The sequence below is a fragment of the Notothenia coriiceps genome, unplaced genomic scaffold (genome assembly GCF_000735185.1).
Source record: "Notothenia coriiceps isolate Sejong01 unplaced genomic scaffold, NC01 NC01_scaffold00020078, whole genome shotgun sequence".
Taxonomy (NCBI): Eukaryota; Metazoa; Chordata; class Actinopteri; order Perciformes; family Nototheniidae; genus Notothenia; species Notothenia coriiceps.
Window position 1 is genome coordinate 152,431 of NW_011352779.1, and position 13,052 is coordinate 165,482.

Here is a 13,052-nt window from a genome sequence, read left to right on the forward strand (position 1 = left end):
TGTTGTTGTAAAAGAAGAAGAAAATATTTGTGCAAATCATTATTATTTCAAGAAAAAATACTTTGGATTTCAAGAAAACACTTATAGAATGTGGTTATGCCTTTCAAATCTCCCCCACAGTAAATAAGGGTTAGTATCCCTGTTTATCTTTTCTAAGCCTTGGCCCACTTTGAATTTCTTTAAAGAATTATGACCCACTTCCTCATGAGTGTGGGAACAGGCAACAGTGAAAGTAAAAAAGTTGTGACGGCAACAAAATAGTGCTCTGGAAATCACTGAATACCTACAGATGCAAGCTACGATCTGTATGTGTAGTCTTTTGCTGAGAGATAATCTTTCGGTCAACATCACCGACCCACGAGTGTCCCAGAGAGTATTTCCTCTTTGAATAAATCAAATTCAAAAAGCTTATTTTTTGGTTAATCATTTCAGTCACAATTGTACTATTCTTTCACTTTAAAATAGGTAGTTTAGATAATAACACGTCATTTGGATTAAAGAGGTAATGTTCAAAACTTGCTAGACTACTCACGTGATTTAAACTGATTTAATGAAGGACCAATTTAGCCAAGAAGTAAAATACCATCATACATGATTCGAATCAACTTGGCTCTCACCCTATGTGAACTATTGTAGGCTAGAAAGACCCCTTACCGCCTTTGAATTACTGTTGGCATATATAGGACACCACTGTGTGATGCCATCACCTTGGCTTTTTACTGTTTACTACCAACATGCCAATCTATTTTGGCGGTGGGGACATGCCTCTTAAATGTTTTTAAGACTGGTTTATTGCAAGTGTATTCCTGGTTTTTAAACTGCATCCAGGAAACTGCCAGTAATACCAATCAGCTGACACAGATCATTGTCAGTACCAAATACTTGTGACAGAAATATGACCAAGACATGTAAAGTAATAAGAAGATATATACTATTCTATTCTTCATACATTTAGATAAGTGATGGATTGATTAAGACATTACTCTGCAGTCAAATAAAAATAAACGCCACGATACAGTTTGTCATAACATTCCTTTAAAGTCATTAAAAATACGTCATAAAAATGCATCGTATATGTCATTGAGAAGCAATTTTACAGTATGCCAAACAAAGTCATACAAATCACAATGAGTACTTGCACTTTGTTGCACTTTGTACATGTTGATGCTAATGCTTTTATCATTTTACTTAATAGCAGTGTATTTCTACTCTGTGGTATTACTACTTCTTTAAGTGAAAGATCTGAGTACTTGTTTGACCAATGCTTGCCAGATAAACGTTTACACTAAACCCTCAATCAACTCCTTTCTCCACCCAACTCACCATCATTCTGACTGATAACACATACATAATGACTTAGGAGCCATGACCTCTGACCTCACAGAAAGGTACTTCTTCAACCTCTGACCGTTGCATTAGGGCAGCCACACTGGAGCTGTTATTTTAAAGACCATGTGAAGTGTGCACCTGTGCATGATCTGTTATGCTAATATGTATAGTAATGACAAAAATTGTCCATTGGAACCCATATCAAAAGATGTTGGAATAGCAACGAATTTGACGAGTTTTGAATTTGCCGGGGAAATCTGCAGTCGACCTTCGCCTTCGTGGGCGTGGCTTGCGATCTACTGCGTGACGTCACGAGATGGACGCCGCCGCACTGTTTACATTCACCACCGTTCATTTTTTTCTCTTTTTCAAAGTCGAATTTCTCAACGTTTTTGAGCTAGTATTTTCCTGGAAAGTGTGTCGGAGTCGACTGGAAGTGATTCCCAAACGAGAAAACCTGACAATGGAGGCGACAGTGAAGAAAGAGGGAGGAAAAACACAGGTGAAACGATGCATTGCCGCTGGCTGTAGTAATGTCAAGTCTGCCGAAGTGGCGATGTTTCTGTTCCCAAAAGATGAAGGTGAGCCTGGCTGGTGTCATTGTTTCGTAGATTCGTTCATTGATCATGATAAATAAAGGCCACTGGTCGATTCGAGAGAGAGAGAAAGAGAGACTGAGAGAGTTACAGGGTTGTCGTTAGCATCTGGTGCTAGCTCGGAGCTAACGGAGATTAGCTGTTTCCACAATAAGGAGAGGGAGAGTCCTCTCCTGTGGGACTGAGAGAGATAACGTCAGCTCAGGGAGGTAAACTGTAGCCTAAGTTATCTCAGTGGGTTTGGTCATCTATGTAAACAAATATTTCCATCTATGTAATATTAGTTGTATAAAATAGGTTAAGAAATCCTTCCAATGTTTTTTGATTATTGAAATATATGTTTCATATGAGTGTTGAGAGCTGTATCCATAAATCTCTTAATGTTGCCCTCAAAGTGCACCAGATTGATCACTTTCCTCATCTATCCTGTCCGAAAAGCTGTCCAAATCAATCATTTCTCCACCATGTTTACAATCACAACTGGGTACATCTTGTGACGTCACAGCCACTATCGTCTGCAACTTCCGTTAGGCTCAGACGGCACAATTAATAATTCATTCATTCATTAATTATGAAAAATTATTTTAGCCATGAACAGGCACAATGATATGTAAGGAATGAAACTGCCATTTCATTTTGGCGCAAAAAAATGCACTTCACAGGGCCTTTAAGTCTGAATCCTCAAGAGAAATAAGCTCTTACTGGGGGCTAATGGTGTGGAAACAAACTCTATTGATTGTAATCACACAGGACACAAGCATACAGTGATTGTGGCTTAGAAGGACTGCTTCTCTAACGCACCAATGTAACACTCCAAAGAGTCATTAATTACTTCTGGAGAACGTTGATGTGTGTTTAAGTCACCTGGCGGTGATCTGTGGTCAAGTTTATGTAAAGATCTTATTTCTGAACGTGGCACTGATGAACGACTGCAAACAGAAGAAGTTCATTATTCAGCTTTTGGATAATTATAATGAAAGCTTACTTTCCAACAAGACCATTTGAATATTGTCAAGTTTATCTCGAATCACACTTACTTACTGAAGTTGACCATTTTAATGTAAGCGGTTTTTTTTTTAATGTTCTTTAAAAAGAAAGCACTTGGAAATTGTGGTTCCTGAAATTATTACCTTTCTTTGATGCAGGATTTGCACGTCTTTAAGGTATTTTGTTTTCCTCGGCTGATAGGAAGATGTCAAATGATGAGCCTCTGCCTGATACTAGACAAAACAAATGCTGTTTACCCACAACAAAGGCTTTTGGTGTGTGACAATCTCATTTATCAAAAAGTTTGGTGTGCATGAGCTTGTTTAACATGTGTGTATTTGTAGTCTTTCTAATGATGATAAATGTATTGGTATAATCCTGATTGCATTTAGTTGAAAACATGAATTATGCTCACTGAGACAATGACACTGTAACCATCCACTTCCTCTGTTTGGCTTTCACGATCCTGAAGTCTGGCCTGAAGTTTCCATTTCCCCCTTTTTATTTAATCCCATGTTGTCAGACTTTCAGTTTTATTTAATTTTTTTCTAGGAGACCTATTGCTGGGTTAAAACCATAGCTGTGTTAAGTCTGTGAAGTCCATTAAGCTGTTATGTGTTTGATTCTCTGCATTTAGGGCTGCAACTTGTGATTATTTTCATTTTTCATTATTTCTTTCCGTCAGAAAATGGTGAAAATGTAGATCAATGTTTCTACAACTCAAATTCATATAGATATCTGTCACACACGAGTAAATAAATCAATAAATATTAACATCCAAGAAGCTGGAATCTAACTTTTCTTTAAAAATTACACAAACCAATGAATGGTTTATCAAAGTAGGTGCTGAACACTTTTATAGTTGGTAAGTAATTGATTAGTTCATTGATCTCTGCAGCTCTATGGGCAATACGAAGAAACATGACTTGCTTGTTATTAATCAGCGTTTTAAAAAGTCCTGAAGTTTTAAGGGCTTTTTTTGGTGGATCATGTTGGACAGTAATCACATATTTCATAATCAAATAGAGCACTCTTTATGCTTTGAAGAAGATCATACAGATTTTGAATTTCCATTGAATCGTTTTTTTATTTCAGTCATTTATAAGCAAAATTAACATTGAAATATTTAAAGACACTTTGTATTTACAGGCTTGTATTATACATCATACAAGTATGACTTAAAATAAATGATTTAATATATAATGAACAATGAAAAACAATAAAAAACTTTAAAGAATGCAACATTTTTTGCAAAATTCTCACATTAATTACTTTAATTATAATTATTGAATTGAAAAATGTTTTCATCATTATCCTCACTTTAAATTAAAAAAGAAATGAGGTCAAATTATTTAAAATACACACTTTGTAATGAAAGGGCCTTTAAAACGCTAAATATTATCTACACCTGCATTTGCCATTTGTATTTTTTTAACTTTGTCTATGATTCATAAAGACAAAAAATATATATTTCATGAGCTGAGGAGTTATTCCCTTCTCGTGTATAGCGTGTTTAAACAGTTACCTAGGTTACAGCTACAGGTTTACAGTTAGGGATGTTCTCAACTCTTATCAGAAAAGCTGTATTTTTGGAGACATTGCAAAATCATTAGTTATGACACTACACCACGACGGTCTGTTGTGTTTCATGTGTGATAGCACATGAAAAGGGTTAAGCTCCGACTGCTGCTGGCTATATCCAGTCTTAGCACCGTGGCAAATGTCATGTTAATGGATGCCTGGGCTTCCTGGATCAACAGTGTGGCACCGATAAATCAACAGGGAGCAAGGAATCAATCCCACTGCTGGGAGGAGTCTCAGCTACTCTACATTTTCAAAGTGAACTTGGGAAGAGAGGGAACCCCCGTGGAGAGGGATCCCTCAGAAGGAAATGGCATCTGGCTTCCACACTCACCCTGTATCCTCTCCATACATGTGATAGGAAACAGTATGAAATCATATAATATTAAACTAACATGTACTGCTGATAAGAGAGTGATTGCCTCATATAAAATCATCAATGGTGTTGTGACAGTACTTAAAGGGCCCATGTCATGCTTTTCCGGTTATTACCCGTCCCCTTGTGTGTTATGAAGGTTTTTATGCATGTAAACGGTCTGCAGAGTCAAAAACCCTCAAAATACACCCTGTAACTCAGGATGAGTTTCGCTTGTTCTCGCTGCATCGCCGACCCGGAAGCCTGTCTGCTCCTCACAGCAGATCGCAGCAACAAGCCTCGCAACGAGCCTCGCAACGTCCCGACCAATCAGAGCACATTGGGCTCACAGGGAGGGGGGGGGGGGGGGGGCAGGAGCTCCAACAAGCCGTTTAGGACAGAGTGAATACACATACTATACAGAGATGCTGTATGAGAAACTAATGTGAGTTTGGAAAATTGCACAATATAAATCTATTTTAGTAGACCTCAACAATGGAATTATGATCAGTAGAAATGGCCATGACATGGGCCCTTTAACAGTTCGATATAATACTCGTCCGTCAGTCTTATGAAAGTTTAAAAAGATAATATGTTACATTTTAAAAGCCTTAAAATAAAGTCAGTTGGTTAAGTCATTGTTCAATGGAAGAAAATCTAATCTAGTGTAAATTATATTTCAGTTGCAAGTAAACAACAGTGTGCTGTCATTCTCTCTTCTCTCGAAACAAAATGTATTCCCAATTTCTTTATACATTGAAAAATTGGCAAGGAATGAGTGTAACTATATTGTTGAACAGTAACATAAAAATTGCAGCTGTTGAATTGCTTTTTAAATATTTGCTGGCAGCAAATGATTTGTTATGGCATTGGGCATATCAGGTTTAGTATAAACATAGCTGAAGTGTGACCCGATGCGAAACCATTGGTCACAGCAAATCAAGTTACAAAGGCAGAACCTGAGTTGAGACCTGAAGCCTTATTTTTCTCCTCCTGCACAGCGAGGTACCGAGGCTAACAAGCTGGCTACAGTCCTGTGACTGCAGGGAGAGGTGACCCTGCCATTTCCCTCTCAATTACTGGAGGATAAATCTCACTGGTGTGCAGCGGGACATGAATGTGGGCGCAGCTTTATTCTGGCTGAAAATATCAGTGAGGGTCCATGGCATCCAAATTCACAGGGCTTAACGGCTTGGGGGATGGACAGAGGAGAGGGGTGGCGAAGAAAAGATCAAATTAAGGCTGGAATGGGAAACAAGATCATCAAACCCGATTTGCATAACAAAGATACATCACACACACCAGGATGAAATATAAATCTATTCTAAGTGTACATTCTGCACATCAATTACATAAATAACCACTAAAGCTGGGACTACAAGCCCTCTCATGGCACTATGAGTTTAAATATGGTAACCGCCATGACACTAATTCAACAACCAAATTAAATAAATTATTACTAACTGCAACTTTAACATGGAACCCGGTCAAGTGTGTACTGTATGAAGAATCAGTCACTTAACTGTTTCTTCCAAATCTTCACGCACGTACAAACCCACTCCTCCAGCTCTTTATTGGAGAACATTTGTGTTTTAAGTCTGGATGAACATTTGTGAGCCTGTTGGTTCAATCAAGCATTAAGTTGGCTGATGCTGTTTTCCCTTTACACCCTGTGGTTGCCTGACAGTCTGCCATGAAGTCTCGCAGCAGAGCATAGCAGCCCATCAGCCCGGCGTCATTGGCTAAAATACTTGACCAATTTTACTTTGATTTTTGCAATTTTCCTCAAGCAAGTTTATGCATCGAGATACTTTTTAATCTTGTCGGTCTGTCTTTACCCCAGAGCAGTTAGGAAGATTATACAGCGCTGTTGTGCTGTCTCGCAGAAGATTGGCCTATTGGATCAAGTAATTTCAGTCAAGTATTTGAATGTAAAGAGTCCTGACTGACTGGTTCATGACCCGTGACAAGCTGTTTAATCATTCTGGTCAGAGTTCCTTGGTTAGCTGTCCAAGATATTTGGCCTCAGCATTCCCATGCGTCCAACCATGTCACTCCTGGGACCTCTCTGGACTTCATGTCACACAATACTCGTGACTATTTGCTTTAATTGCATCAACTGTGTTTGTGAAAATCATATTGCTTAGTTGGAAATACAAAACCCCAGTATCAATCAAACACGGCTCAATCTGTTAATAGGACACTTAACTTTAAAAAGAACTTACTGGATTAAATAAACCCATTAAAACCATGTTATGTTTCACGCAGATTTGGTCTCATGTATCCTGGAACAGGACACTTATTCGTTATTTTGTGATTTCATCATATTCTTGTTTGAAAACACATGTAGCAGTTTTTTTTTCAATGCCCGTCAAGCTGAATAAGGTGTCAAGTCACATTAAAAAAGATTCTTGGGAGTTATACTTTTACCGAACATTTCTTATTGACACGGGGCAGAACAGTACAGAAATACTTTAAATATGATTTTGCATTAGCTAAATATGGATGAAAAACCCTCTGAACACAAAGGCAGTAATTGCAGGAACAAGTGTCATGTTAATTTACAGCAACACGTACAGTGCGATCTCACCTCTGTTTTTACACACAGGCTAAGGTATGAAAAACAAAACTACTCAAAGACATTTGTTCTGTCTCGTGATAATCTCTACATCTCTGAAAGCAAGATTGATTTGTTCCATACAATGTCCCTGAGTGAATGGAGAGAAACTACACAGTCAGCACAATTCATGTTCACACTAACACATAACACATCATACTGGAATGTACTGACATTACTGTGTGCCATGTTCATTTAGTTGATATCTACATAAATCCATTTTTGTCATAGTGTGGCAGTGTCTCAGAGCCATAACATACATTTCACATACACTCACGCACAAGCTTCAGAGAGGTTATTGAGATACAGTATAATTATTTAAATGGAAGTTGAAAAGGCTAACAAAGGTGTACAGATTAAGTTAGCACCAGTTGTGTTGATTTACAAACAAATATAATACAATAATAGTCAAAGGATCACAATAATCACTTAAATTGAACAAACAATTTTGGAGAAAAACATCTGTTTGTCTTGGAATATAAGAAATAAGTCAATTTCCAAAAGACTATACAGCTATTTTAGCAGAAAAAATAATAACATGAAGTTCAATATTCAGAATCTATATCATATTGAGCATCAAGTCTGTATAAACTCGAGGGCCTGGTCACACATCCACAACCTGAAGTGAATGTTTTACCCTTTCATTAAATTGAAATAAATTGGAACAAAATGTCAATTTTAGCACTAATTTATTTAGGTGGTCCTTATCCTTAAATAATGACAGTTACGAAATGTTTGTCCTTTCTGTAATAGGAGTAAGTTGCTTCAACATAGCAGATTTCACATTTTAGAAATAAACACTTCAATTGTTTGCATCCAGTTTGTAGACACTGAAATATAGAGTAAAAACAGTTATATCCTCGTTCTCTAAATGAAACACAGGAATTGTTCTCCAGAAGGAAAATAAAAAACAGTTTTCTGTCCGGACCGGGGAGGAATTGTCTTCCTATCTCATCAATGTACAATGTGTTCCATCAAACCCTTATGTTTGACACTCCAATGAACACTCCTAACCTCATACCGGCGTGGTCCTTCTGTTTCCTCCATCTTTCTGATCTTTCTGGAAGCAGTTGTGGACTTGTAAAAATCTAGAGTCCCTCTCAGGACTGTAGGGCCCAGCGGTCGCTCCCTTCAGAGTGTCCCTACCTCGGGAGTACAGGGATATGTCCCCCATCGGCAGACCCATCCCTAACTCTCCTCCGCATGCTCCCCCGATCTTCATCCCCACTGGAGAGGGCTCGCGGGACGGGTCACTCGAACTGGATCGCGAGCGCCTTCGTCGATAGCGGTAACTTGGAATGCGAGAGTATGGTGAAGAAGAGGAAGTGGCTTTAATGAAGTTGCGTACGGCTCTGAAGCGCGTCTCTTTGTTTTTCTCGATGAATATGTTGACAGCGAGGACACCCACTGATTCAGCCACGATGAAGGAGAGGGCGCCGAAGTAAAAGGACCAGCCATAGTTGTAGTGGTTTTTCTTATCCTCGTCTTTCTTGTCACTCGGGTCTCCGGCGTTGCTGGAGATGTAGACGATGATGCCGATGATATTACTCAGGCCTGAAGAGAGCAGAAAAGGAGAGATGAAGATAGAGAGAAGCTGTAAAATGTATAATGTTTAGGCACATACGTTAAGTGAATGATAAAAAATGACAGCACGGTATCATCAAGATGCAGTCACACATTAGACAACCCTCCTAATCTACAGTATAACTTTATCCCCTTCAACACCTGATAACATTATCTTTACAAGTGATATTTATTCCTTGTTGGGTGACAGAATAATCTTTATTAAAAAATGTGTCATTAACAAGAACGTGAGTTTAATATTCACACCTTTCCTGCAGTTTTTTTTACTTCTGAGATGCTCTTTTGGATTTTCACAACAAAACAAAATGTGTCACTCCCAATTAAAGAAAACAATAGCTTCAAGGTTAAGGCAAGATTTGCTTCAAGAGTGTAAGATATGTACACTTTATTTTTGGGTTTGTGTAAAAAAAGGCAAAGCCAGACGTATTTCTTTTTTTGCCAAGACAGAAGTGTACATCTTACATAGTTGATGTCTTTTGTGCTTTTGTCCTTCGATGTCTTTCTTTCTGTTGTACTGCAAATAATGTATTTGTTGTTGCAGCAGCTTGTGTGTATATACTGTATCTGTAGTGCAACTGCTCCTACCTGCAGCCACAAACAGGATGCCAGCACTGAGCAGGATGTTGTTCTTGTTGTTGTAGAAGCGTCCGAACCCGACACACAGGCCCCCCAACATCAGCAGAACGTTGCTCAGAATGGGGAAAAGGCTCGATGCACGAACTATACCTGTTCATAAGAGACAGTGAAGCCTCCTTGTGAGTAAGATTGAAGAAACACATCACTTAAAATGACAGTTTTCCTAGGAGTCAGTCCTCTATTTGTTTACATATACACTATGCACATTCCTACCAATGGTTTTCACACTATGTCACTTATCAACAGGTGGCAGTTACATCAGAACATATGCAGGTACACCTTCTGAGCAGCAAATACATCAAATAAGAAGACTGCTAGCAAACAACCATGGATGTAATGCAATCTGTAAATACTTTTTTTGTATCAGCTTTGCATACATTGTAAGAGGCAGATGCATTTAACATATTTAAAAGAGGTAAACAATACATACACAACTCTGAAAATTACACATTTAGTTCAAATGCACAGTCCTTCAACATAATACTGTCCAAGTATTCTTCAAAAACATTATAAAATACATGATGTAGTTAATACGGTTTTTTTCTGATCCCAATACCCCTGTGGAGGCAAACTAAATCACTGCCATGGGTTCAACAGATGGATGCTTCCACAGAGACTAAAGCCTGAGTAGCTTACGTTCATTTCCATGACACTAACAGTCATGGGTTGAGGGTTTATTGAAATTTATCAATTTAGACAACAGCAAAGATAGGAACAGTTGCTTTGGGACACAGGGCATCAAACTAGATGCCAAACGTAATTTGTACAGTAAGGCTCACCTGGAACCTTAAGGAACATGGATAGATGGATTGAATTGTAATAGCCTAAACCACCCATAGTTTTAAAACAATTATTTGAGTAAAGCCACATTTTAGACCTATTACTCTTCTGCACACAACACATTCATCACCTCCATAGCTCCAACTACTGTCATGACATCAGACTTTTATGGGGGAGGCCCAGAGATGTCTTGATACATTAAGTGCCCTTGTGATAACTCCATCACCACTCGAAGAAAGGATGAAGAGGATTAAGGGTTTAAGTGTTTGAAGATGAAGAGGTTGCGATGACTTACGTAAGATGTACTCGGAGCTGTCTGTATCGTAGTCGTTATCCTCTGGAAAATGATTGATCCGAAAACAGCTTCCTTTGTTGATACCTGTAGAGTAGCCAAAAGCACACAGAATGTGATGGATGGCAGTAACAGCCTGTGCAGGGACACAATAACAACACAGTCTTAATAATGGAGCAAGGCATGAAATTCTCCAATTATGGTAGAAGGTATAGAAGAAAATAAAGGTTGACCATCCAGCGAATCGATGTGAAGCGTTTGTGATCATGAGAGAAAAAAGTGATTGACTTTTTTCTTGTAAAATAATATCTAAACCAATGCTGAACTGGCTTGTTTTCACCTCTAACCATGTCAGACAGCATCTGAGGACATGGTGTTGTGGATTTGAGATTCTGGAGTTCTCAAGCCCTCAGACACCTTCTATTCAAAGACCCAGGTTGCGTTCCAATAGTCCATTTAGCTTAGGAACCTTCCTAACCAAGTGAAATGACCCGGAAGTACGTCAGTGGCAGCCATGTTAAGTGCCGTTCCAATTCTCCAAATGAAAGGAAAGGAGGTTTCAAACTTCCTTTATAACCTCCTTTAGCTTAGGAACCACTGGACCTCCCTAACCGAAAGGAGAGGAGAAAATGCTGCCCCACAATGCCTTGCAGTCGCAGCATTTGCGTCACACAACAGTCGGCCGTTCACGGAAACAAACGATTATGACGGAGAAATTATATCATGAAAGTTACGGTGCTTATTAAGCATTTTAAAACATGTGGTAAGTTGCCAAAGTGCTTTGTTTTGAACATTCATCAGTATTATAATCAAAAAGAGAAATAAGAACGTTAGTTTTTACTGAAATGATCAAATAAAGTCAACATTTCACTGAGCTGTGTGGGGTTTCAACTTTTAAAAGATGTTTGAATGGTGATATACACAGTGATAGATGTTAAGGACTAACGTTTATAATAAATACATCCCAGCTAGCGGGGAAGTATATTTTTCTCATCATAAGTATTGGGATCATTGGTATTACTGTGGACCGGAGGGAGAGGAGGTGACGCGCATAATTTCCACTTTCCTTTTTATTTCAATTCCAATTTTGGTCATGAAGAAATGTTTCTCTGTTGCTTCACAGAAAAAAGCAACAGCCATCAGAGCCACGGGCAGAGTCTTCTAGATGAGTCCGCGTCGTTCTTATGTAAACATCCATGTGTAGTCTGGTTTTGGGTATAGAAAACGTGTAGTTTCCATAATTTCTCCCACAGCAGGCAGACCGCCCACCAATGACGTACGCTGCGTGCTCATAACCGCGTCAGATTAGTGAAATTGCAGTCGGATCTCTTGATTTTTTATAAAGTTAACCGCAGTCTGCTTCCCTAAATCTTTTTTTTTTTTTTCTTCTCCTATCCACTATCCTTACCCCTGTGAGTTTCACTCATCGAGTCAAGGAATAGATGGATAGGGTTAGAATTTAGGAGTGATTTTTGACGAATTATCTGACCGCAACACTGTTTCACTATGCGTAAATAAAATGACTTGACTTAATTCATTTAAGCTTCCTGCAACTCAAAATACACTAAAAATAGATTGAATCTCTGCTCATGATTTACTATCTATCAAGTAGCCATCAGAACACTTTACTGATCACACACGTTACTTTTACTGTACTATCTTGAGACGCTAAATAGTTGCTGTACCTTGAGCTTCAATCATTACCTGTTTGATCAGGGTTAGCACATATTGTTTCTGGGCAGCTGTATCTCTTCTCTGCATCATCCTGAGATCCTGATCGTTATCAATGGACTGGAAACTAGTCTCTAAATCGAGTTAATTCTCTCACTGACATACTCATCTATCGAAGTCAACATCAGAACAACGTAGATGAATGGCTGGGCTTTGTTGATGAACACACACTTAAATTGGAGTTGGTTTAAATCTTAGTGACGCTATAGCTAAATTATCTTGACGTTACTATGTGGTAACATTCAACCCATTTCCTCTAACACTAGAACTCCGAGAGTTGTTTATAGCCTAAGCCGGCCACCGGGGTTCAAATTGACCCGGTATTACCGGCGGCCGGCTCGGTGACTCGCTGTCATGATGACCCCATAGGGCAGAACAAACCCAGGACATACACTCAGTCTGACACCTCCCCACCATTCCAGACTCTCTTCGTTCAACACGGTTTAGCACGCTAATACCTTCCTGAACATTCATGGAGTCTCTTTCTTTTGTCCATTTCGGAAATATGACCGCGGGCTCTCTATCTATACTTACATACATTTAGCGACGCTTTTCTCCAAATCA

The 13,052-nt window shown here is 38.8% G+C and overlaps 1 protein-coding gene across 1 annotated transcript in view; it reads right to left on the reverse strand.

The window, feature by feature from the left end:
* Positions 1–6,932: 6,932 nt before the first annotated feature.
* LOC104952464 (voltage-dependent calcium channel gamma-4 subunit) overlaps positions 6,933–13,052 on the reverse strand; it is a 13,302-nt gene continuing 7,182 nt past the window's right edge. Inside the window, exons 2-4 of the mRNA XM_010779285.1 lie at positions 10,761–10,844; positions 9,635–9,775; positions 6,933–9,019 (exon numbers count right to left, since the gene is read on the reverse strand). Of these exons, the coding sequence (XP_010777587.1) occupies positions 8,481–9,019; positions 9,635–9,775; positions 10,761–10,844 (764 nt within the window). The 3' untranslated portion in view covers positions 6,933–8,480. The remainder of the gene's footprint in view (positions 9,020–9,634; positions 9,776–10,760; positions 10,845–13,052) is intronic.